General features: G+C 37.0%; 1 protein-coding gene across 1 annotated transcript; it reads left to right on the top strand.

The window, feature by feature from the left end:
* The first annotated feature begins 3 nt into the window (after nt 1-3).
* ERAP2 (endoplasmic reticulum aminopeptidase 2) lies at nt 4-27,462 on the top strand. Its single transcript, XM_026088705.1, is given in 26 exon segments — nt 4-78; nt 776-856; nt 1,152-1,236; nt 2,720-2,834; nt 5,133-5,775; nt 7,483-7,619; nt 8,447-8,581; nt 9,880-10,000; nt 10,894-11,048; nt 12,375-12,438; nt 12,441-12,487; nt 12,582-12,713; nt 13,898-14,029; nt 16,044-16,112; nt 17,853-18,031; nt 18,128-18,158; nt 18,161-18,209; nt 19,696-19,879; nt 20,318-20,474; nt 20,757-20,858; nt 20,860-20,942; nt 22,466-22,630; nt 23,087-23,227; nt 24,281-24,362; nt 25,350-25,422; nt 25,425-27,462. Coding segments are annotated over 22 exon segments (2,799 nt in total). The 5' UTR covers nt 4-78; nt 776-856; nt 1,152-1,236; nt 2,720-2,834; nt 5,133-5,285; the 3' UTR covers nt 25,496-27,462.
* Nucleotides 27,463-27,715: the final 253 nt, after the last annotated feature.

Genomic DNA, 27,715 nt, shown 5'->3' with positions numbered 1-27,715 from the left:
CGCCTCGCCTCAGCCCGCAGCGGACGGGGGAGCCTTGGGGCGGCCCTGCGCGCCCCTGCCGCCATCGCGCCGCGCCAGGTAGGCGGAGGCGCGGGTGTGAGGGGCGAACCGGGGGCCGCGGTGCCTTCGGGCCGCGCTCGCCGCTGCCGGCGAGGGGCGGCCCCGGCGGCGGGAGGCGCGGGGCTGTGGCGGCCCCAGCGGCAGCGAGCGGACGGAGGCAGCGGCGGGCCGCGCGCGGCCGTTGCGACCGTTGCGGCTCGCGGGCGTGGGGGAGGGGCGGGGAGGCGCGGTGTGAGGCGCCGCGTGATGCGCGGGTCGCCGGCCCCGGCCGTTCCGCAGTTGAGGCGGGGCGCCTAGCCCTACGGTTCCTCCGTTGCCATGAAGTATTTTTAAGCTTAACTTAGTTAAATGCATAGTTCTTGTAAAATTCGCGCTTTTCTCTTTCCCTGTTAGTACAAACCGCGGGCCATTTAGGTTCGGCTGGCTTAGCTAATTAACAGGAGCTGCTCTGAGACAATTTCAGACTCGCTGTGCGTGGTTATATTCGTGTGCGTGCGTGTGTTTGGCGATAGATTGTCTAGGGACTGGCCAAACATTTGATAGAAATACATCATTTATTAAAAACTCCATGCTGGAGTGTAATTTCTTTCTCCTAATAGAAGATTAAATGGTAAGGAAGCCCTTACCACGTTTTAGAACTTCCAAAGAAACTTCTATGTACAGTTTTTCCTTAATTTCTTTCTTAACATGCAGCATTATTTCTTTTAATACTTAGATACCGAACACTGTCCTAACAAGTACAATATTTGAATAGTTTTTGAACATAGTGCATTTGGTGGAATACATAATTGGGCAGGTAAGCAGATGATTTTATGGTTAAAAGGTTCAAAAATAAAAAGTCTTATAAGTTTACTGCTGACTTTGTAACTATGTAATGTAATCGGGGATCAGAAGATCTCTGGAACAGCCATTCTCACTCATGTGAAAGACATCCTGTGGAGTTTGTCTGGTGTGACTAGAAGGTTCGTGAACAATCATAAGGACTATTGTCTTTATTTATTTATTTATTTTTCTTGTCTCCACTCTACACAAATACTGTTGAGTCAAGAAAATGTTTGAAATGTCAGTAAATTTATCTGGTGTTTTATCAGACTTTAAACAGTGCTTGCAGCTGTGAACTTCGCTCCAGTGCCTTTTTGGTCTCATAAAACATTGATGACTGTGGCTATGGACAAGGTACATTAAAAGATACCCATAATGACCTCTCAACCGTTTCCCCCATCCTCTCTTTCTTGTATCATCTAATGCACGATTATAATATATGAGAATTTTGTAGAAAAACACTAATAATACACACCTATCAGGTTATAGAACCTCTGAAACACTCAGAACTTCTTTGGGTGACAATGGTAATAAAACTAGCAATTTAAATGCCACAGTTACATGGATGCTCAGGTACCATGTAGGTAGGCAGTTAAAAATGGTGGACTGACTAGGTACTAAAATAATTCCAGATGTCATTTCCAGAGGGCAACATCTTCCTTCACGTCACATTCCATATTTCTAGCTCTTAAGTAGCTGCCTTCCCATTTCTTTCTTTTCTAGAGCATTCCCAAGACCTCTGTTTTGTTCTACATTGTACCTGAAAAATGCAGCATTTGTTTCTAATCTGCATTATTTGGGTCAGTGTATGAGTTGCTGTTCCTTTCCTTTCTGCTCTTGAAAAAAATGACATCAGAAAGATCACAGAAATTGAGCAACTGACTTTATATTAAGATATCACCTTCAGAAGCAGTTATGTGACTATTTCATCAAGTAAAACTTATTTGACGTCTTTTCTGGGTGCTTGTGGCCCTCTTTATTTTTGCTGTCGTTAGTAAGGTAGTGGCACTTTATGTAGTATGTTTTTAATATGATTAATATCAGAAATCCACGCAGAAAAAATTTCAGTAGGAACTGATAGGAATCGTTTCTTTAGCATTAACATAAGTGTTGAATGTGCGCTGGCTGACTGAGAAGGAACTGGACAGAAAGTACAAGTGAAGGGGTGAAGTATGCAGTGTTCAATTTATTCTTTTTAAATTGATTCTATAAAGGAAAAGAATTTATCAAATATGGAATAAGGTTTTCCATATAGCTATATCGACATTTTTGACTTAAAAACCTTCTATGGAAAAGTAACAGTTTGCAAAATAAATTTATGAAGGATACTGTACTGAACTAGTATCAATATTCCTCAGTTGCATAATTTATAGCCAACTATTCCTGACTCCAGAAAGTGCCATTTATTTGAACTATTAGGGCAATAACAAAAATCCAGTGCATAAAAAGACAGGATGAGGGGCACAAGATTATGTATGTCTCTTGGATTTTGATGGGGAAAAAAAAATTAAGGGAGCAGATTTTAAATCTTAGTGGGTTTGCAAGAATTTACATGAGTTTAGAATCTCTCCTATTGATTTTATATTGAGACTTTTTATGTCAGAACATCCAAGAGAGTGTAATGGATGTCAGCTCATTTCATTTTTTTAAAAAGACCCTAAATGTCAGTTCTAGGTAGGTTTTAAAAACAGACTTGTAGCAACTTTAGTCTCTTAACAAAAGGTGTATAACAAATGCCCAAATATGCAAATTCAGTTTCAAAAGTACTTTTAAGTGCAGTATTATATACTGCTTTATTTCTTAAATGCTGAAAATGATTCTTAATCTGCAACCACAGGAGGTGGCTCTTTGCATTTGTGTTTGGACCAGGCRACTCAAAAGAGACTGGAAATAAAACTATAATTCTTCAGTCCTTTGATGTAACAAAAGAAACAAGATGGTAACATACTCCAGTAAGTCATGTTTACCTGTTTCTTTTCTTATATTTGAAATATGACCATTTTGTTGGGTTTTCTGCAAATTTTTACATAACAAAGCTTTTATGTGAGACGGTCATCACAGAATAAATAAATACAGTTTTCCAAGCAGTGGATACAGTATGTAATCTATGATTGTTATGTCTCTCCTAAAGGGGTTAAGAATCATCTCAGAGTCTGAGGGTGGCGTTCAGCCAAATGCCAAGGGTCAGCATGATACCTGTGAAATGGCTCAAAGGCTTGGCCCTTTCAGTAAGTATATGGAGAGAGGTGTAATAAGTAGATTTCAGGAAGGCTTGAGTTGAAGCCCTGAAAATAGTTCAGAGTTATGTGGAATTGGAAGTTAAAGTATTTACTTAAAATAATTAAATTAAAAGAGTATCTCAGGGCTTAAGGTAGGAATTTGCGTAAAATTTAACACCAAATGGGGAGGTGTGAAGGAAGTCAGAAGGAAATACTGAATCTCAAATCCTTTTATTTAATTTAAATTAATTGTAAAATACTTGTGTTGTGGCACTACTGGAGCAAGTCCAGCGAAGGGCCACAAAGATGATTAGGGGACTGGAGCATCTCTCTTATGAGGAAAGGCTGAGAGAGCTTGGCCTGTTTAGCTTGGAGAAGAGAAGGCTGAGAGGAGATCTTATCAATGTGTACAAGTATGTGAAGGGAGGGTGTCGAGAGGATGGGACCAGACTCTTTTCAGTGGTGCTGAGCGACAGGACRCGAGGCAATGGGCACAAACTGAAACACAGACACTTCCATCTGAACATGAGGAAAAACTTTTTCACTGTGAGGGTGACAGAGCACTGGAACAGGTTGCCCAGAGAGGTGGTAGAGTCTCCTTCTCTGGAGATATTCAAAACGTGCCTGGATGCAATCCTGTGCAAGGTGCTCTAGGTGACCCTGCTTGAGCAGGGGGGTTGGACTAGATGATCTCCAGAGGTCCCTTCCAACCTCAGTGATTCTGTGATTCTGTGATTCTGTGATACTTATAATAACTGAAGAACTTTACAATGTGAAATGTGTATAATAAAGCTTACATATGAAATAAAGACATCACAATCGGAATATTTTAACATCTGTAAAACTGGGTATAACTTTGTTAACTTGGTTTCGTATTATTTGTTTTTAATTGCATGTAGCTCAGACTAGTTTTAAAATTTCATATTTATTATACTGGAAAACACGTTTAAACTAGCAAGGTACTGAGGCTTGAAATAGGCTTCTGACAGTTCCGTACTATGTAACTAAATACTATATAACTGAACTAATTGCAGGTTTTATTGTTGCTTTGTTTTAGTGTTGTTTCCTTGCATAACACATACAACATTTGCAAAGCTACTTCAAAGAACATTTTCTGCAGTTTTGAGCTTTTTTTATCTGATCTTAAGTATATAAAATATGTTGAAACACAGGATTCTTTGTCCCAATGAACCCATCTTTTTTCCTCTAACTGAACTCCATCCTGAGCCTATCAGCCATTAATACTTTTGAGTGATACACCTCTTAATGTTTATTTCCTGAGAACCAATTCAGAATGGAGAAGGTCCATCTGTTCACTTAGGGCACCCATCCCAAAAGACCTGATCTCTGGAGTTTGACTTTAGTACAGAATTCAGTTCTTGTCCAAGACCTTGGTCTGCAGCAGTGAGATCTTTTTTCTGCTGCTGAATTTTATATGTTTCAGAGAGTCCTGATAATTTAATTTCCGTGGCTGCTGAACACGCACATTTCTTCTCTTAGTTCAGAACTGAAGGAGCCTCAGCATTCTCCTATTAATCTTTGTTGAATTTGAAATGAACACGTGGATCATAATGCCAAATTTAGGAGCAAAAGAAGACAATGACCTACATGGAATTAAAGGAACTTTTCTTGTTCTCAGTTGTTTTTCATGTTGTTTACAATAAGCATCTGTTTTTTAAAAATTGTGTATATAGCCATTGTGACTGCAAACATATCTTTGAATTTGGAGAAGGTCTATTATTTGTTTTAAATGTGTGCCTTGCTCTACATAAGTGCACTTTCATATACCATAGTGACAGCATTTATAGGTACACATACTTTTGAGTGTTACACAGTTTTGAAAGTTGAGTATCTCTCCTTAAGAGTGCGATGTATTTAAAAATGTGAGACCAGGTCCTGCACAGTGATATATGAAAATGCTGTGAACAGGCAGACTGTTTTCAGGTGCACTTACAAAAATAAAGCTAGGCCCCTCTACAGATTCCTGGATTGTGTTTGGAGAGTTCTTACTTCTTCCATTCTCTTTTTCAGGATAATTTGTCAAAGGCACTCTCTGCTGAAGTTTTTATTTGCAGAAGATACTTCATGAAGTTTTTATTAGCCAAAATGAAATGCTGAACAAGCAACAGTACCAAAAAAGCAAAATAATTACAAAAAAACCCTATGTTTTGTTGGTGAATAGCAATGTTGCCACTACTGTATCTTCTAAGTTTGGTTGGAATTAGTTATTCTCTCAATGGAGAAAGGAACGTAGCTTTCCCTGAATCAACAAATGGGCAGCCTTTTCCTTGGAACCAACTAAGGCTTCCAGGCTCAACAATTCCAATCCGTTATGACCTTCTCATTCACCCCAACCTGACTTCATCAGTATTCACAGGCACCATGAAGACTGAAGTCACTGTAACACAGGAAACCAGAGCTGTAGTCTTGCACAGTAAACATCTGGAAATCACTAAAGCATTTATTGAACAGGAAAATGGAAAGGGACAAGCAGATATTAAACAGCTACAAGTTTTAGAATATCTTCCTCATGAGCAAGTTGCCTTTCTGACTACTGAACCTCTTCAGGTGGATAAGAACTGTTTCCTTTCAATTAACTATATTGCCAATTTTTCAGATGGCTTCTGTGGGTTCTATAAAAGTACCTACAAAACTAGGGATGGTCAAACAAGATAAGCAAAGAGTATAAAAGTTTTCATGCATGAAGATTTCTTACATTAATATTTGCCTATAAAAGGTCTTATAACTGCAAGGGTTAGTGTTCTGATAATGTATTATTATATTTTCCTATCTTTTCCCAAGTTGCTTCCAGTTGTATAGCAATAGAGATAACAGTTTTATTCTGTGGCCTGCCTGTACAATCATAAAGCTGTACATGTTTACTTGTATAACACAGAAACAGCTTTTCCAGCACTTTCTTGAAAATCTCATTTTTAAAACCATTAGTAAAATAGTATTTTTTTGTTTTTCATTGATTACATAAAATACTGTAACAGTACCAAACAATTACTATGTCTAAACAGAAACTGATATTTATTTACATGTGAATCATAAATTTTCATATATTACAAATGATTGAATGTATAATGATCTGTTATATCAAAATATGCATTATCTACATATGGTTGTTTTTATGATTTATAATTATAGGTAGACTATCAATGTAGGTACTCAGAGAGAAAAAGAGAGACAAAGATAGACCAAYAGAAATAATTCTTAAATTGTGTGTAGCTGATTCATTTTTCTCACAAAATCTTGTTCCCTAATCTCAATGGCAGTTTCTATTGCCATTGTTTAGAACGTTAATACTAATTTTGTTCATTTGGTTGTTGTATAAAATGTGAAATTTTACTTGCCAGTCAAGAATTGTTGAAAATTCATAAACATGGGCTCTTCTCAATCATTGTTTTACTTTTTTACCCTTCATAAATGAGACTGTAAATATTACAGTCCAAGAATTTTTCTTATGGACCTGTGTGGCTAACTAGACATTACCTCTCTGTCAGAGTTTAAAAGTAATTAACCAAGTGTTTCAAAAAAGATTTAATTATAGCTGTTGCACTTCCATTTTCTTCAGGACTTTCTCTGTCCTTTTTTGATAATCTATATTTGCTAATCTAAATCTCTCTCTTTCCCTATCTCACAGTATCTTCAGTGCAACTTCACTCTGGTCGTGCTCTTTTTTCCTTCTTTTCTTTCCAAGTACTTTTATTTCCTTTTAGCCAGTTCTATCTGAGCTAAGCATGTACTCATTCAAAACCATAGAAATAGCATGATATTTTCTTTAATCTCAGAATTTATTTAATGTTTTTATGAAATCCCTTTTACTGCTTCCCTTTCCTCATTTCCCTTGCCTTTCTGGATGATAAAGCATTGAACTGAGGAATCTGTGATCTCTCTGTAGTCAGTGAAGAGGGAYCGTCTTAAGAGAATGATTAAAATGCCTAAATAAAACATGATTTAAATCATTCCATGGAGGAGGCCAATTCTCTCCATCAGCTATGAAGGGAGCAAGCTGCCTAACTCAGTGGGATGCTTAATGTTGAATGATAGGTTGTCTGGCTAAAATACTGCTCCGTGTGTGTCACCACTTTAGCCATTTTTTAAATTGGCTCAGGAATAAAAATATGATGACTTGGCCTGCCTTAAGATCAGAGGGTCTGTATGTGGTGGTTTTAGCTAATCCTGAYAGAAATGTGCCTACCAAATGCTTTGAAATGCTTCATCATTGCATAGCAGTTTAGGTTTTCTCTACCCAAACAGCTTTTTTTAATAGTGTTTAAATTTGATGATGATGGTGTTATGGTTTGTCAGCTTGCTGTGGTGGATCAAAAATTACTTTATTTTAAAAAAAGTGCGTGCTTTCTGTGTTCTTTCAGACTGCTGGCTTCTACTCATTTTGAACCAACTTTGGCCCGCATGGCATTCCCATGTTTTGATGAGCCATCCTTAAAAGCCAATTGTACAATAAAGATTCGGAGAAAAGAGCAGCATATTGCAATATCTAATATGCCAAAGGTGATTTTGGGGGGTTTAATCTTAAAACCTTTAACTTCTTTCCAAGCCTTCTTATTGAACCAGGTAGAGTGCAGTATATAGCTGTACTATATCATGCAAAAGATTTTTTTTATGGGCTTTTACACTGGGCTTTTACACTGCCCAGTATTCTGAACATTAGAAAGCACTTACTACTTGCTAATGGATGAGAGGTAATTTTGATATAAATGACTGAAGCTATTCTTCACATAGATTCTTCAACAGTTCTTCAGTAGCATGAAGAATTCTCTGCTGAAGTATATTGGAGGTAGGTTTTTTTTGTTTTATTTTTTATTTTATTTGTTTTTTTACCTTTAGCAGCATCTGTAGTCATATATGCAAAGATAATCTCATGGCCTGTGTTATTTACTAGTCAGGCCATAAAGATCCCTTCTGGCCTTAAACTCTGAATGTATAACATACGCTTTACAGAATAGTTGATTGTTAGCAAGGGGTAGGATATCTCTTTTTCTCCTTTACACAGTACTGCAGAAATATCTAATGGTCTTATTGTGAATAAGAGGAACTTTCTACAGTTAAAGGCTGCAGAATAAAGATCTAACGATCCAGCTTGTCAAATCATGTTGAATTTTGTCTGTATTTGGCTTTTAACCACAAAAAAAATTGCAAGGGAGTGAATGAAATGGTGTACCAGCTTTTGTCTTCCAAAGCTCACCTTGTGTTTGTCTTCTCATTCATGCTGATATTGTGTTGCGCACTGTTGTAGTAAAAAGGTGAAATATTTTTTAAAAGTTAAATATTTTATTTAGAAGAAAAAACGAGTATAATATGTATCATTGTTTTCCTAGGTAAAGACTTTGAAACTAGGCAGCAATGTCTTTGAAGATCATTTTGCAGAGACTGTAAAAATGAGTACCTATTTGATGGCATTCATAATTAGCGATTTCCAGTCAATCAGTGGTACAACTTCATCAGGAATTGTGGTAGGTTTAAAGATGATTKACATTTATTTATAAAACTTCAGGATAAATCTGATGTGAAATTGTACATATCCTATATATTGACTTCTATCAACATCTTTAGGCTTCTGTATCTGTTCTATAATAGTTTCCAAAATATTGGTTATTTTAAGCCAAGAAATTATTACTAAAGCAAATCAGAAATATCCACATTGAAATCAATACAATTACACACTGGTGTAGATACAGCCCAAAAAATACAGTTAAAAATTGTGAAGTGGTCAAATCTGCTGTGTACTATTGCAGTATTTCATTATTATGGAATTCTAAGTTTAAAATAGATGGGAAGAGCAGCTCTGAATGTATATGGAACTGCCATTTAGGGAGAAATTCTGTAGACTTTACTAAGGATGAAACCAGTAAGCTCCATTGAAATGACTGTAACATTGATACAAATTGTTAGAGAATGTCTTCTCTGCTTCCTGATTTTGTAACTGCAAAATTTGTAAATTTGTAACTATAATCAGCTAGATGTCAGTTACCATGCTCTTTATTAAATTCTATCAGCCTGTTTCATTAACAACTGAGATTAAATGATAATCTTGATATCAGAACATCCTGTTGTAAACTGCTGTCAAGGAATATTTTCCTTCCTCCTTTGCCGGAGAGAGATAGAGTATCCTGGCTACAAATGAAAAGGTGAATTGGAAAGAATCAGGAATTTGAGAGAAAAGGAGATCACATGATAAAAATCTAAAGAAATATAACCCTCACTTTTGATGTATTAAAAGGGATATTTCTAAGACTTTGAAAAAAGATGAGAGTGATCTTGGTGCAGAAAATACATATATATTCAACTGATAAGTTGTTCATTTCTCCCTCCTCATTACTCTCTCTCTGGACAATACAGAATGCTAAAATTTAACCACACCATTACTACCTATGGGTCTATCATGCTTTGTACTCAGATGAAAGAGGCTTTAAAATGCAAACCTTCTAACAGTGTGCATAACACCTTTCCAAAGTAATCAGTTTCTTTGGTGGAAAATTTGGAATCAAACCTGTGGTTAGGAGTGCAGAGTACAATCAGGAGTCGTATAGGTGCTTGCCTGTGTTACTGAGATGGAGAATGTAAGTGGGAATGTACAGGCATGTTCTGATTTTATAAGCATGTTCTCATTACTTTGTGAGATCTGGAGACGTTTTTCATCTGTCTAGAGGAAAATGATGTAATTCTTCCTTCTGTTAAAATAGATGAAAAGCATCTCGACAACTTTTACAGTGCTGTGTTTGAGCCTCTGTTGAAACTCTTTATCTAACAGGTGTCTGTATATGCCAATCCAGAGAAGTTGACTCAAGCCCACTATGCACTGGAAGTTGCTGTCAAGATACTAGAATTCTATGAGCAGTATTTTGGTATCTCTTACCCACTTCCAAAACAAGGTAAAGAGTTGAAAATAGTTTGATAACTATGCCTGATATGAAATGCAGGAGGTTATGTGAGATAGAGTATATTGAAACCATTATTGCTACTTGTTATTTATGTAGTGTCTAGAATAAATTCATTACTAAAAGTATGAAGATGAAATTTTTGAGTCACAGTGAACTTTCAGTCTAAAAAGACAAAACAGAGAAGAAAGATGAGGGAAGTGATGAAATAAAATATATAATTTGTATTCTCTTACTCTCGCTATTATTTTTTAAGATTTTTTTCTGTTTCAGAGGGTCTTGCTAATGTGTGGTCTGTGTTAGAAGTGGGACAGAGAGCAAATGACTTCCTTAAGCAATAAGTTATCATAGGGATTCTTAAAAAAATTGTCAATCAAGGTCTATGACAGGTTGATGAATCCATTAAGAATTTAAGAAATAAAAGTAGTTAGAGGTTGGAGATAACCTGCTTTTGGACCTGTTAGTTTCTCTGAGAAACATCTGCTTCTTTTGGCATTACTCCTGCTTGTTTGTAATTTTCAGATACTGCACAACACAGGAAGACATTTTACCTTTCATCATTTTTGACAGAAGGTTCACAATGACGAGTTAATTCCTCCTTCTGTGAAAATCGGTTCCTTGAGGTTATTGAAAGTTACTAGATTGACTAAGCATGCTTGTCAGATAGAAATTATTTATGAATGTGGTTGTTTTACTCAGTTCTTAGCTGTAGTGGGCCTGAACCAGCTCCATTCCTGTTATTAGACTCACGTTGAATCCAAGAGACACTGAGTCAGGCCATTAGTGGGAACATTTTTATTCAGTTGTTTACTAGAACTAAGCAATGATGCTGGAGTTCTACATATCAAAATAGATAACTTTTTTTTTTTTTTTTTTTCCCCCCCCAGATCTTGTTGCTGTCCCTGACTTTCAGTCAGGAGCTATGGAAAACTGGGGCCTGACTACCTACAGAGAGACTTCTCTGCTTTATGATCCAGAAACATCTTCGGCTTCTGACAAACTTTGGGTGACCATGGTGACAGGACATGAACTGGCTCATCAGGTTGTCCAGTTTTGATAATTTATCATACTTGTTCATCAGGACCTGGCATTATATGTTTTATTGGTAACAAAAACACTGGTTTTGTTTTGAAGAATAATCTCTGCATCCATTGACTCACAGTAGTTATGTAACTGTAGATCATCTTTCCTTCCTGGATAATAAGGTACAGTAAAGAGATGAATCCAGCCTTTTCCCATATTGGCTCAGCATACTCCTAGGGATCACAGCCTTCTTCCACTACAGTAGAAAACACAAAGCATGTATGTCCATGAAGAACTCATCCATGAAGTACTTGTCACTTATGAGTAGTTACTGATCAAGTGAAGCTAACTATAAGTTAGGAACTTAATACCACAATTCAGGAAGTTTGACAGCTAGTGACAACTTACCAAAAATCACACTGAAACTAAGAAAAGAGTTTTCTGTTAATTTGTAAATTAGTGTTATTTTAAGTTTCTAATTAGTCTAGTTGGAAGTATATCTCTTAGCTATCATAGGTAATAACTGTCTATAATTGTAAGCTGTACTGTGATAGCTAATATAGATAAATAAACTATTGCAGACAGAGCTATAAATGAGCCTAAAAATAGATATCTACTTCTTGAAAATAGTTCCAATAGCATATCCCTAAACTTTTGGCAAAACTCTCTCAGTCTACTCTTGATGATAGTCCCACTGACCCTGAAAGCATGGTTTAGGTTGGTGAGTTAAATGGTGCAGGTTTGCCAGCCCTATTCTAGATGCAGCCTAGCAGCCTAATGCTTTTCCATTTGGGCACAAGGTTGGGCTCACTGTGGTAAACTCAGCTAAAATTGTTCTTTTGGTCCTTTTGAGTCTGGGGTTTATGAAGACAGAATTGATTTGAGAGGTTTTTATGTCTTCCAGCACAGGTATTCGCTGTATCATCCATCATTTTGAAAATTTCAGGTGGTTTTTCTCTGGTGGCTTTCTGAATATTGTACTGTACCCAAGATACTATCCTGGGGCAGAGGGGTAGAAGCCAGGGTGACACAGGGCTAAGATTGGCGTGGTAATATACTACATAGCACTGAGCCTTGAACAGATTTGTTCAAGGCTTTTCCTGCCTTGTTTGACAGAGAAGAGTTTTCCACTTTTGATTGGATTTTATCTTTTGGATATTAGTTGTATGAAGTAATTTTTTTGATTCTCTTGGCAGAAACTCATTGTTCTTCACGCATGCATGCGCGCACACACACACACACACACACACACACACACACACAGTTGTTATACCCAACAAAGCCTGCTTTAAATCCTTTGTATATTCTTTAGCTGCTGCTGAATATGTATGTTAATCTATTTTAGTGGTTTGATAATCCAGTCACCATGGAATGGTGGAATGACATCTGGCTGAATGAGGGGTTCGCAAGATCATGGAATTCATGTCTGTTGATGCTATATATCCTGAATTGCAAGTGGTCAGTATGACAGATTAAAATATTTTGAATTTTGTAATTCAAGATGCTTTTCTTGAACTAAATCTGTAAATATTGCTTTTGAAAATTTTCCCAGAATGATTATTTGTTAGATACCTGCTTTGCAGCAATGGGAAGAGATGCTATGAACTTGCCACGTCCAATATCTTCAAGAGCAGAAAACCCAACACAGATTAAGGAAATGTTTGATACTCTTTCTTATGACAAGGTGAGTTTGTTTCATATATAGGGGTGTTTTTTCAGTTAATGGCCACTTTTTGACCGCTAGAAATGACAACAACGACACTGGCTTAGATACAGACAATGTGAAAGGGAAATTTGACCTGGAAATATTGTTTTAAAAGTTGGGATTAAAATAAATTAAATCAAGATAGATTTCCAACTGGAGATGTTAAACATTCACAATTTAAACTGTCACACTGTAAGCAAGCATCGTTCAGGATCACTGAAGGAAAAAAAAAAATTCTAGTGGATATGGAATTTCCATACTTACTCTAAAACATTGTAATTAAATCCTCTTATGCAATAGTCAAAATAACTAAAGTTCTTTCATTGTTTAATCTTATTCTGTGTAATAGAAATAGGAAAAATATTTCTCTAAGGAGGAGGAGACTTCAAGTTTTGATTTCGGATATTCTAAAATATTATCTTCTTGTTTCTGATTCTCTCATTCGGTCTGTGATTATTTGTCTTCTTACCCATAATGTTATGATATGCACCAACAAATTATTCTGAATTGTTTTAATCTATGTGTTAAGGAAACTAAAAAAATTAGTTAGTTGTAAAATGGTGCTGTACCTTACTGAACTTATATGACTGTATAGCTGAAGTCTTTCTGCAGCACCTTAACAAAGAACATTATTTTTTTACTGGCCTGATGACATGTATCTGTAAATATGAAGAAAAAAATTACCATGAAAAAAGATTTTGAATTTACATCTGCTGCTGCATGCAGAAAAGTGGTCATGCTTTTTTATATTCAGTGAGGTTGGTTTGTAGTCACAAGTTTCATGTTGCCTGATCAATTCTGTACTACTTCCTTAGCCTGCTTCCATCCTCCTCTAGTCCTTGGATTAGGCAAAGCTATTGCTAAAAATAGTTCATCCATCCATGAGTCAGTCTGGTATCTCTTGGTTGTCTTTCTCGCAATCACAGAGAACTCACACAGAACTTCAATTTCTGAGCTTCATCATGAGTACTTTTGCTCTGTGAAACAAACAGTGAGATGAGATAATGCCTTGATCTCAGTTCCCATTTATTCATCATTTGAATGGTTATTAAAATTCTCTGTTTGTTTTAGTAGCTTTGTATTGTTCTCCAGCGTAGCTCTAGCTGTTTCAGAGACACTGGAAATTACATGCCGATCCAGCTGTGTTCAGTCTGTGTGTGTAGGGGGCTTGTATTCTGCATATGCTGAGGAACTTTCTGACTGAAGAGGTGTTTTGGAATGGGATAATTCATTACTTAAAGAAACACAGCTATAAAAATGCAAAGAACAAGGACCTCTGGGACAGCTTGGCTAATGTAAGTTCCCTTCTGCTATTTTAAATGATATATCTCACAGTAGTAAACATGAATTTGGGAATAAACTCATTTTCTAAGCAGACAGCAAGCCCAAAGCCTGTGCAGTTTAAATCCTGTATAAGTTTTGTTTTGAGAATATAGGTGATATACAAATTCTGTTCTTGAAAGCAGATTTCACCTCTTGCCTTTGTTGCAATTTGTGTCAATATAAAGCTGGTCTGAAGGTAGTCATTGTAAACAGATTTACTTAGAATGTTTTCCTCCATGTCTCTGAAAGACATAAAAAGATTAAAAGTTTGAGAGGCAGATTGGTTTGGTCATTGAACAGGAAAACGTTCCAGAAAGGAGTGTCACAAGTACTGTGAAAAATTCCTCCTGAAGTCAGCACCTCGCAGGATTTGGCTGCAAGCGTGGAGCTGAGTCAACAAGTAGATCCTCTCTGCTTTGTATTTGACACTRTGAATTGAAATACTAAGAGCAAAAAACTTTATTAAATAGCTTCAGCTCAGCTGATATGAATGTCCTGTAGACTAGTAGGATGGTAAAAATCTCAATAAAAATCTAATTCAGTGGGAACCCTTGTGGTACAYCAGACAGTGGATGATTCCCATTTTGGAGAAAATAGCAATGGATGGAAGTACTGCTCGTATTTTGAATTTATTATATCATTTTGTTAGAAAAAACATCAAACAAAGCATGCGGTGAAAAGAAGGAAGCCACCATAGTCTAGCTCTTCAGTCAAAAGCTGCAAATAACAACCCTAGGATAATAAGCTAGTTTGATAGAATGAAGGTCATGTAGGTCCTTCATGGATAACAGAAAGACACTGGCCATATTGGATTAATCAAAGCTAATACAGTGACACTCATTTTAACTCACCTGACGTATCTGAGGCATCTTGAGTACATCTCCACTGGCTTAACTGAAGTTTTAATAGTGGGTGCCCARATTTGCTGGACTACATATATCATAATGTGAACCTATTTGTTTTCACAAAAGGGTGGGCACCTTCACAGTGAAAGCCCATTTTTTTTCCATAGCCTAATCAGTAAGCGGAAATCCATCAGTATATTCAGTTCATAGACAAAGTAACCTAATAATGATGCATCACATTTTGTATATCCAAAGTTTAAAGGGAAGGAAGTATTCACTGTTTGATTCTGACACCAGACAATAACATCCATGTCATTAAAGTAAATTCAGACTTCAAAACCTGATTTCTCATGGCTATGCTTATATCTATAGCTGATAATATATCTAATTATAATTATCTAGACAAAGACTAAGTAGAATAAAATAAGAAACAAAAGCTGAGCAAATATAATGCAAATAGCAAAGCATGGCAAGACTTTGTTTTCCACAGGGGCTATATTTATAAGAATAACAAAATAAAAGAAGAAGAAACCTTATTGCGGTCCTCAAAATCTGTAAAACCTGTAAGGATTATGCCAAAGATTAAATTGTGTTCTAACCAATTCTGAGAAGTTTGGATTATTAGCACTGTTAGTCTCATTCCTGTTAAGAAGCCTGATTCATAAAAAGTATGTTGGATGTTTTGTGCAACTAAAGTCTGTCTAAGGAATTTCAAAAGAGAAAGTGGAACACTCAAAGCTTAAATTGCTCATGAAAAATCAGAGAAATTGGGAAGAGCAGAGGCAGTTGTGAAAGCAAGGTTGAGAAGAGTGGGACCAAGGTTAAATGGTAATTTGTTGATGACAAGCCTGAACGCTGAGTGTAGAAGAGTACACTTTTGAAGATGGCTGTTCATAATAGATAATGATCAGAGAAAGGAATATTTCATATTTTTCAGGGACAGTTTCAGCAGAAGGATTTGAAAATAAGCTATGGACATAAGTAAGGGCATTAGTGCATCTTTTCAGTGATACTTACTTTAAGGGGTTCATAACAGGTTGCAGTGTTTCTTATACTCAAGAATGATTAGCACTAATAATGAGAAAATAAGAAAATAGTAAAAGRTATTTCAAATATGACTTGTTGATCCTGTATTTTACAGACTTGTTCTGAAGAGGATTTTACTTCTGGTAAATACTGTCACAGAAAAAGTGAGGCTACTCAACATGTGGTAAGTACATGGATTGCTTTAATTTTATTCAATTTCTGTTAAAAATAATAAGTTGTTGCAATTCTTTTCAGTATAACCATGATCACTGATATAAATTGAGCAGATACTTCATACTATATGTCTCATTGAAATGATAACTGTACTGCCTTAGCAGGATGGAATAAAATTACACAACTGCTCTACATCTGTATCCGTATGAAAATGGCATCTCTATCTCCAGTTGCCATATCTGTTGGGAAAATGTTGAATGAAAAAACAAACTTCACATACTTGTTCAAGATGAAAAAAGCATCTCAAAGAACATAAGAATACAAATGAGACTTCAAAAAGCCAGTGAAGTCTGCTAGTTAAGACTTCACTGAACTCTTCTGTGAAATATCATTGCTTCATCAGACTATAGCCATGAAAAGACGTTGGCAGTTGGGGTTTACTGTAGATTTTAACACACCCTTACAGGTTACCAGTGCTGTCCCAGTCTGGAACATAAGAGCTATTTGAAAGAAACTGTCAGATTAGAACAAAACCACATGTGTGTATGTACATTTCTGAAACCTCAAACTGCCTTAATTATATTGCTAATGGTAACACACTGTTACAAGCAAAAGAAAATAGATTTCATTTAATTGCTGTCTTTGTGCATGAAGAAAGAAAAGTCACAAATTTAACCTTTCCCTCTTTTCCTCTCTTTTTCCTTGGGACCTGTATTATATGCATTTTGTTTCCAAACTGATAGCAAAAACTTTATAGTTCCAGAACTTCCAATAGCACTTTTTGTTACAAAGTTTATAAATCAGACTTCGGCCAAGGATGTGCTTGATAAGTCATTTAAGTTCAATTTAACTACAAAGGCATTATCCTTTAAGATTCATGTGGGCCTCAAAGGGGCAACCTGCTGTTGTGGCTGTGGGGCTACCAACCTTCCTGTAGCAAAGGCAATGATTGCAGGATTTTTAACACCTGTTTTGAAAGATTCATTGTTATACTCTGACTCCATTGTTTTGCTGCTTTGGTTAATTAAGCTAGGTTTACGGCCGCTTGCTTGCTTTAGTGTGTTGCAAAGCAGCCAAAGCATCTATAAGAATCTTTTCTAACAGCTGCTCCACTGTTAAGGATAAGGTTTGGGTATGATTAGAATATGTTCATCTGGATGTGATTCTGTAGTTCCTGCAGCAAACATCTTGGTAGGTTCCAGCTAGTCTTGTAGGCCAGTCCCCAGCTCTGCAGCCAAGCACCTGTAGAGCTCCCCAAGTGGAAGTCCAGGGGGAAAAGCTGAAGCGAGTGTGTCATGCCATGAATTCAAAGAGACCTTGTTAGGCATGGCAGAGCAGGGCAGTGCTACTTTGTCTCGAAAACATGTTACATAGAAGCTTTGCTGATGAGGGGCCCTCAGCCTTTTCAGAAAATCTGCGGTTCACCTTTGTCTTTTGTTTTAATTAGGAGAGACTTGTAACTGTGGTGCAGAAGATGATGCCAATTCACTTCTTACTGCAATGGGTTCAGATTAATGATTTTTTTTCCTGGCTTACTAGTGTAACAGAGGATAATCAGTTTTCATGTGTTACTCTCACTATGTTTACTTAAGTTTTTCAGGGTTTTTCTTCAGATACTGTGGAAATGACTAAAATTTTACAGCAAATGAGTGTGTTCTTTCTGATTGCTGATGCTGTCTGATAACACCATCTGAAAAGAGACAGGAAATACTGAGGAAAAAAAGTTTGTTTTGTTTTGCATTGTTCTCAGTATGACTATTACCTCAGTGAACACTTTGATGTTGCCAAGATAATGGATACCTGGACTGTTCAGAAAGGACTTCCATTGATTATTGTTGAACAAAATTGGAAGAGAATCAAAATAAGACAAGAACACTTTTTGAAGGGTATTTTCCCAGGTGATCCTCAGTGGTCCTCAATGCAAATGGGGTAAATGCACAGACTTTATCATGGCATTTATGAAAAGTATTTCAAATGTTTAAAAACCTATTGACATTTCTCATTTTGTTCCTTTCTGCTTCTTAGGTTCCTGTGGTATGCTCCTTTGACATATACATCACAAGCCATTCCAAAAATATTGGAAGACATTTAATGAAGAATCATTCAGGTTGCAGATTAATTTATCCTGTTAACTGCTACCATGTGTTGCCCTCTTACTATTGCTTCTGCTTATTGGATCTGGGGAAAATAGCTGACCTTTCCATTCAGTGGCTGAGCCAGGAAAGTAACACTTGTTCTGAGTAACCTAAAAATGAAAAAGTTTTGTATTCTTATCAGAACAAACATGGTCAACTGAGAAAATTAGTCTGGGTTTGTTTCATTTTAAAATCCTTAAGGTTAAATTTAGCTCAGCTAAATTTAGTCACACTGAAGTTGTGTGTTTTTCACTGTTAGGCAAATAAACTTTGTTTAAAAAATGTGCTCAGTTCTACTGCATGTAATGCAGTCTTTTTAATTTTCATTTAGACTACAGCCACCAGCAGTGCCACACTGCAACCAATATTACAAGGAACTATAGGGCACTGTCATAGATAGAAGACTTAAAATCTTTGCCTTCCCCATTGTCAGTCGGAAATTATGGTGGATTGCTTTGGAAATTCCATGCAGTTCTTTCTTGGATACCATTCTAGAACAGATACAATTCTAGATTTTCTCCTGTTTCAAAAGTTGTTTCTCACTAGTCAAACAATTCTAAACTGCTTATATTGGGTTAAAACTTTAAAAATATCCATGTACACAAGTGCAGATACAATACTATAATTGGTGAGCATTCTTATGTTCTGTATTATGAGAACTTAGTCAAGCTTTTTTCATGTAGTCCTTATTGGTGYAGAAAATTTTCCATAAGGATGGGGCCTTGATGGCAAGCAAAATCCTTGATACYGTGGCTCTGAAAGTCTGTAAACAGGACGGGGAGGTCAAAACTCCTGTAGGTTCTAACAAGGGCATCTTGTGCTGTAGTTTATCCATGTTGGGGACATGTTCTGTTGTCTATGCCAAAACACAAATCCCTACTTTCTGGTGTGGCAACATAAAAGATTTGGGTACAGTGACATTTTCAGAACAGTGGTCCTAACAACTACTTTTCAAGGGGAAGTTTTGCTTCTGAGTGTCTTCGCTGCTATAATGACGTACTTGCATCATCACCAAAGACACATTAGTTAGTGTTTCTTAAGTTTAAGTGTGAGATATTGTATTAGCTTGGCCTGTACAAGGTAAAAAAAAGTTCCCTTCTTTCTGCCAAAATTTGTTCTGTGAAAAGCTAAAAATGCTAATGAACCAGATGAGTAAAATATTTCCTACTACTGCCCTTTCTTAATCAACATGAAGCTGTTTGTTTTATTGTCTGGCTGCTTAAAAAAATGGATGTAATATTAAAAAGCTCAGCTCTCTGCATGTATGCGCATGCATGTGTGTCTTTTTAAGAGACTAGTTTAATTGCTACTAATTAAAAGGACTTCAAAAGCAATGCCTTGCAATCTTCCTGTGCATTTCAGATCACTTTTTTTGAAGTATAAATGCCCTGATGCATATTAGGAAATACCACTAGTATGTTTGTTTAATTGTTTTAAAAATGTTTTCCCGGCTCCTAGATACCATAGAATTGGAGGAAGATATCAGCTGGGTGAAATTCAATGTGGACATGAATGGTTATTACATTGTACACTATGAGGAAAACAGATGGGACAACATTATTAAACTGTTGAATGAGAATCACACCCTCTTCAGCTACAAAGACAGAGCAAATCTGATCCACAATGCTTTTCAGTTGGTCAGGTAATACTGGTTCTTCCTTAAAACAAAAGCAAGAAGTCTGTAGCCCCCCCAGATGCCCCCATGATCTCAGAGTGTCCAAAGTCTTAAGAATCTTAGGCCCTAGAAGCAGAATTTCTTGAGGATAGTTGCCATTTCTCTAACCAATATTATTCATCCTCTGTTTTTTTGAGAACTGCTATGAATATTAAATCTTTCTTTTAAATTCAAGACTCAGATCTACAGGTTGCTGATGCAGCCATCCGTTTCTTTGTTTCTTCCACATGAGATCTGTGTAGAAGGCAGGATGATGAGTACACAAGGAGGTTCCATGCCCATGTGTGCACCCCCCAGGATATTTTTCTCTGTAGATAATAAACACTAACGACCTCAGGGCCATCCTCCAAACCTCTTGCCATGTGTGGTTAGAAAGACACTAACTCTATTTAAACTATCTCTTAGTGCAGGGAGACTATCGCTAGACAGAGCCCTGGATCTAACACGGTATCTCCAGCATGAGACAAGTAACATAGTACTTCTGAAAGGCCTGGGCTATCTGGAAGTGATCTATCGCATGATGGAGAGAAGAAATATTTCTGACATCGCAGAAAGTCTAAAGGTTCATATTTGAGCCCTGAACCATGTAACATTTTATACATGTATTTGTTCGTTTGTATATTTACTCATTAACATAATCTACGCTTGTTTTTACTGTTGCTTTGTAGTGACAGGTAGTACATTCTCTGCACTTCAGAGAATGTGTTATCTGTAATAAATCCAACAATGTACGTACAAAATGCTGCTCTTTGAGTTCAGTTACTAATTCTACTAGAAATCCTAAATAGTCTTAGTACAGCAAAAGTCATACTTATAAATGAACAGTACCATGTTCTCTCTGCAGTGGTACRTTTTGCAGTATTTTAAACCAGTGATTGACAAGCAGACCTGGAGCAATGAGGGCTCTGTTTCCGAAAGAATGCTTCGTTCTGATCTTCTAGAGCTCGGCGTGTGACCTGCAATATCTTCCTTGTATCCAGAAGGCAAATGAGCTTTTCAACAAGTGGATGGAAAGTGGTGCAAAGATAAGGTAAATAATTTATTTCTTTCTTATAGTCCCTTTTTGTTTAAGTTTCTTTTACTCTACCCTGAGATTTGATTTTTACAACATGGACTTTGGAAGAAAAGCAATTTCCCATAAAGTATATGGAAATGCTTTCATTGCCTGAATGAAGCAGCATCAGAAAACCATGTATTCTAGTGTGTGTATTAAAGCATAAATTTATTCAGCGTAGTTCCCTGTCCCTTGAGGTTTTCCTTCTCATTTGAGGTGCCCACATAAACATTTTGGAATCTCTGCCACATGAGCTAACACACCACAGTTTCTTAGCTCAGGCACCAGGTACAAGCTCTTATTTTTAGATCTAGAATTTCTGGGTCTTTTTCTCCATTGCCGAAAACCCATGAAGAGGTGTTACATTATAGCAACACAATATAAACATATTCTAGTTGTTCCCTCCTGCTTCATTCTTTCAGTTACCTGTGTGCTCATGTTATTCTTCATCTTGCATATTGTCCTGGTAAAGAGATGGAGTCTTACTGAGTCCATCAAAAATCCTTTGTTGAAATACTACTTATCTACAAAGAATACACAAAGTCTGTTATCTGGACTGTAGAAAAAATATAACAGGAGGCAGTGAGTTTTATCACCATTCCAAGCAATGGCATGAAACAGTATGTTGATCACTACTTTCCTGTGAAGATAATTAATTGTTCCTGCTAAATGGAACTGCCATCCTCTTAAATGGTGGATGATATTTATACTTCTTCCAGTTTCAACAAGACTTAACCTAATCTCTGAAACTGATTCTGGTGTGGTTGATTGTGTGAAAAGTTTTTCATAAACATAGAAGGATGAGTGTGCCCTGAAAAATTGCCCAGAATGAGGATACAATGCTGCACTGGGATGGGAGACTCTTGCATCTACATACTTTTGACAATTTCAAGTGAACTCCATAGAAGAGGAATATCTGTGGCCCACTGCAAGATCAGGACTTGCTGCTTCTGTGCAGTTTGTTTCTTTTCGCCATTGTTTCTGAACATATATGACAGATGTTTGTTGATCTTCTTTCATCACCAATCCATCTGTTGATGCATATGAACCTTACCATGTCAATAGGAAAAGCAAAGACATGGTAAGGTTCATATGCATCAACAGATGTATTATGCAGTCCTTCCCACATCTGTTGAAATTTTATTACTGCTTTATTTGTGTTACATGTATTGGGAAGTTATAATTGAGTTCAATAGTGTGCCAAATTGGGCAGAAACATAATTTCTGCAGGATCAGTATCATCCACTGTATAATTTCAGGGCAGAAATTCAAATCTGTAAAGTACCTCTTTCTCTTGCTAGATTAATAGCAAGACTATTTTAAAACTGGAACATCAATCATATTTAATTTAAAAATGAGGGAAATTTCTGTACATTACAGTGAGATAATTACTGCGGAAAGATTTACCTCCTTATATTTAACATTTTTTCCATTGTTTTTCAGCCATAAAAAATACTAGATTACAACTCCAAATGAAACTTTCTTTCTTTCCTGCTTAGTAACATTCCCTCTGATGTCCTTGGAACTGTATATTCCATCGGAGCCAAAACAGCTGCTGGCTGGAATTTTCTTTTGGATAGATATAAAGTGTCCATATCTGGTGCTGAACAGAGAAAGATATACTCAGCTCTGGCAAGCAGTAAAGATGTTAGTAAATTAACAAGGTAGGAACCATTCCATATAAATTATTATTTACTTCCAACTTACACTGGTGCTCCATGCACTATATCTTGGGTCTTACGAATCTCACTGACTCATTTCCAGTGGACACGTGATCTTTGTTACTATCCAACACGCTTTTTGGGTGAATACAGCCTGGCTGCCGAGCATGAAACAAAAAGTTTTGACTTGTTGAATCTCTTTAAAGGATAATAACAGATGTTATTCCAGTATACCACTGCACTGAGACCTTGAAATATCTTACTGTGCTTAGTATGCAACTGAAAAAGAGTTAGATATAAATATGTTCTATAGGTATAAGTAATCGATAAGTACTTCATTTTTGTTCCTTGGCTGAGAGCATAATAGAGGCCTGATCTTTGAAGTTTTTAAATGTATTCCCAAATGTAATTCTACAATCTGGCCTTTTCTTGCTTTTATAATGTGTTTTGATGCTATAGGTTGCTTGAACTTGGAATGGAAGGAGAAATAATCAAGATTCAAGACTTGCCTTCAGTTATCTATTCAGTCAGCACAAATCCAGCTGGACAACTCCTTGCATGGAACTTTGTAAAGAAAAATTGGAGCAGGCTACTAGAAAAGTTAGTATTTCTGTGGAGGGGGCAGAACGCTGCTTGTGTTCACCTTGTAAGCAACATAATCAGGACAGGGGTCTGAGAGTCAAGAACGATAGGCCTTTGCCTGGAGAAGCAGCTTACTCCTTTGTGCCTCACATTTCCATTCTGAAAAGGGAAAGTAATACTTAGCCATCCCTGCCTAATGCTGGCTCAAATGTTGACATCACAGTGAAACAGAAATGCTGACTATGGCATTGTTGTTAAAGTAGCACTGGCAGATATTTCTCTTGTAAAAATTTCTTAACAGAAGTCTATTGCTTTTTTTTTTCCAGTAGTGTTTCAAGTTCAGCATCACTGACAGTTGCGCAGAGATGAAGTTTTAAAATTTTAAATAATTAGGAGATGAAACTTTAACCCTGCGTTGTAGAGAAACAACTTCTTTGGGTATGTACAGCAATAACAGTTTGGGGAGGCAGCTGCACATTTTGGGAGGCAGGAAATCAGGGACAGTCCTTCCTGTTCTGTTTTCCCCMCTGTTTATGCATGAGGCTGAGGATACATCACTATTTTCACTAACTCCTGAAACAGATGGTTCTTGATCCACTGGGATACTGTTGTCTCCCCCACCCTCAAGTTGTATGTTCCTGTGTCTTGTGTCAGTGCTGGCAATAATGAAGTTGAAAACTAACAGAGAGGAAAAAAAACTTCATATTTTTGCAGTGCAGCCACACATTCACTAGCAATAACGCAAAGAAGTAAGCAGGGCTGTAAGGCTGCACAATAGAAGTGAGGACAGTCTCCGTTGGGATGTCAAAAACTCCAGCAATAAGAATGCAAACAATTCTAAATAAGTTTTCCATGGAAGTCAGATGGTAATGGATGTATCTGGCTTTCAGGTGCAAAGCACTGCTGCACTCTATCCTTTCATATTCCTAGGCATGTGAGACCTAGAGACAGAACCTGTATGGCAGTCCAGAAAAGTATGAACCAGGTTGAGCTCATGGGGACTTTTAGTGCTTTCAGTGTTTTACATGTAGATAAACTTCTATAACCTGTAATTTCTCATTTTTCCTTCAGATTTCCCCTGGGATCCTTCTCTATTAGGATCATTATAGTTGGAACGACATCACAATTTTCTTCTAAACAAGAACTGGAAGAGGTTTGTCTGAGCCTGAAAGTAAATAAGCATTTGGGTCAGGAAAGTGTAGTGGGAGGAAAATAGAAGGGCATCTCTTAGAAAACCCACCCGAAGACTCAAGCCGATGGGATAAGTAGAGACCTCTGAAATTTGGAGAATTTTCTGCAGCTTTGTCTAGAATTTGACTGTCCTATCAAATTAGCTGCGTGCTTACATAGTCTCCCTCATCATTTCTTTTTTTCCCCTTAGTATCATTCTGTATCTGTCCCTATCACCCTGTTCACTTTATCTCTTCCTTCAGTGTCCACTCTCATTAATTTCTCTTTCATTTGTAATTCGCACTTAGAATTTTCATGCACAGTAAAATTTGCTCTTTGCACTAAAAAAAGCATTGAGAAATGGACTTGATGTTTGCCAGTCATATCACCTGATCTACTTGGATGTTAAATCTCCTTTCCCACTTTCTTGCCTGTTTAGATTTTAAATTCTCTTTGAGCAGAGACAGTATCCTATTGTATATTAAGGTACTGTTAGAATAGGCCCTGTTCTTGGTCGCTTACTGTGACTATGTTCATTGTCTTGCAAAGAAAATCTACTATCTAACAAGATCAACTTTCATTTTATTCGTGCTCTGCAGTACATCATCCTAGAGCTCTTTAAGGATTTAGGATTATGAGCTCCTTGGGAGAGAGGTCTGTACTTAAAACTTTAAATAAGGTATATGCCCCTCCCCCATAACTAGTCCACATAGGACATGAATTCATTTCATTCATTTCATTCATTCAAAACTCATCTGTTTAATCCAAGCCATCAAAGCTCATAGTCTGGGCTTTGAGGCTCCACAGTTCAGTTCTCAGTATGTTAGCCCACGTGGGTCCTGTCACACTTTAGCCTCTTGCAATGGTAATGACTTTACTCACAGCTTTAAAATGGCTTATTGTGTTTGTTTATAAGCTCCACTTTATAAGCTGAATTTTCTTTTCTTTTCTTTTTTTTTTCCTTTAATAGGTCAAGTTATTCTTTCAATCTGTAAAGGAGGAGGTATCACAGCTGAGGACACCTCAGATTGCACTGGAGAATATAGAAAAAACATAAGATGATTGGAAAGAAATGTAGCTGTATTAAGGAAGCAGATATTAGAGAATGTTAAGTAAAGATGCTTGAGTGAAAAATGGTGGCATTTCTGAGCACAGATTTCCCCTCTTCCTTTAAAGAATTGCAATTGCTACTGTACTTTACTCTTGCTAAGCTGTGGTATTTAGTTAATTAGAATTTTTCTATTTACTGATCATTTTACAATTTGGGGGGAAACCTGTTAATATTGCTTCATTTTAACTTTTTATATGCTGCTGCTTAGATCTTTAAGCCAATTGAAAAAAAAGTGTGGCTGCAGGCTCAAAATTATGTGTGTTTGTGTGTATATATGTTTTTGATTTTGCAAAAGAATTGATACTTTCTTTGACTGTGTCAAGGTAGGTTACATGTATAATACAGGCTTGATACTAAATTATTGCTGAGCTTCCCAGGTTTTGTGATCACCTTTGTTGCTTATTATCCTTATCAGAGATTTCCTCTGTTTCTTACTGAGCAACTTCCCTTACATTTTTGTCTTTAGTAATTTGAGAAAGACAGAACAACTTCTACCAAAGACAAAATGCTTTGAAAGGTGCATGATARGCACAATTTCATTTTTTTAAAGCCTTACAATAAATGTGCTTGTAATTCTTATTTGAGATTTCTTTAACAAGGAAATTGCAGTTTCTTCTGAGACAAATTAACTATGAGTTTAGCTTAGAGATTAAAATACTGTCACTGATGGTAGCCGAAAAGTTGGAGCAATATATTGCTATATGTTAGAGAATACTGGAGACTGATAGAACCAAAATATAGTGAGATAGCTAACATAAAGCATCAGTATCTCAGGGAAGCCAGTTCAAACAAATCAAGGGTCCTTTTGGTTGTTCCTTTAGGATAGAAGCTTTCATGTGTGACTAGCTCCACCCCTTCACATTGCCCCACAGTGTCCAGTGGATAATAGAGACTAAGAGGTGGAGGAGGGAAGGTTCCTTTGCACCATCACTTTGCTGTTTACTGTCTCTGAGCTGCCTGCATCGCTGGTGGAGAGAGAGAGAAGTTTTCATCCTGAATTGCTCTCTGAACTGTATAGGGAATTTTAAGAAACTTGCCAGCTAAATAACATGTCTGATGCTAAGTGATGTAAATACCTTCTTGTGACCTGAACTGGAAGAAGTAGTGGCCTGAGAAGAAATCTGTTGTGACCATGAGAAAGGGGAAGCCATCTTATTTTTCCCAGGAGGCTCAAATTGCTGATCTCCGGTGCTCACTCAGTATGCAGTAAACAGTATACCATGATGCGTGAGGGACATTCTATTGTATGAATGTGAAAACAACAGGGACCTTTCTACTGTTTTGAGTAAGACCTCTCTTGTGAGTACTGCTTAGGAGCATTGTATTTTCAAGTCTGTTATTTTAATAAATCTTGACTGTAACATCTATCAGTCTTAATAGGATTTAAGACAAATGAGCTTTGAGCTTGCTACTGCAATAATGAAGAGGGGGAGAGGTGGAGAAAGATTTGCTGGCAGGCGCAAAGTGCCTTCAACATCTTTTAACCTCTGTTGGAATTGCCCACATAGGAGTTGCCTCTTGTAGCACTGGATCCTTTGGTTTTAATTTGGAGTAGAAACCCCCTTTTCACCTTTGCATTATCTGGTGGGATAAATTAAGAGCGGAAAATTAATTTCAGATGCAGAGARCTCTGGTTTTTGTGGAGCTAAGGAGTTTAATACTGGACCTCATACTGAGGCAAAATTCCTGCTGAAGGCTGTTATAGTTCTGATGACTTATGTTCTGATTGAAAGCTGCATGTCTTAACTGTCCGTGAATTACAGTGTCACATACTAGAAAAAAACATCATCACTATTTCTGTGTCAGAGTGGAAAGAATAAATCCTACCTGTGTGAGCAGGAGTTCCATGTTGTTTGTATTACAGGATGCAACAAATTAAATGTCGCCCTTCCAAATAGTAGTCGGAGATGTTACTACGTTCTGAGTCATGTTCCCTATAGTCCTGCCCACCCAATAAATACATGCATTGGTCCTTGCAGCTGTCTCAGTAATCAGTTGTACCTAAGCACGTCTCAAACACACACTCATGTGGCCATTACTCCTGACTAGCGGTAGGACTAACTGATTAAAGCTGATAACTATGGACATCATTTGCATTYTCTTATTACATAAAACCACAATTTGTCTCACCCACCCCATCAGCCACAAAGTCCCTCGACTACAGTGGTTCTGCACTTTGTAGTCATAAAGTTTCAGCCAACAAAGCTGAGTCCTGGGCAATATCA

Source organism: Apteryx rowi, unplaced genomic scaffold (assembly GCF_003343035.1).
Source record: "Apteryx rowi isolate R43461 unplaced genomic scaffold, aptRow1 scaffold_780, whole genome shotgun sequence".
Lineage (NCBI taxonomy): Eukaryota > Metazoa > Chordata > Aves > Apterygiformes > Apterygidae > Apteryx > Apteryx rowi.
The sequence above is the reverse complement of the archived record's forward strand: the minus strand, read 5'-3'. Positions and strand labels throughout refer to the sequence as shown.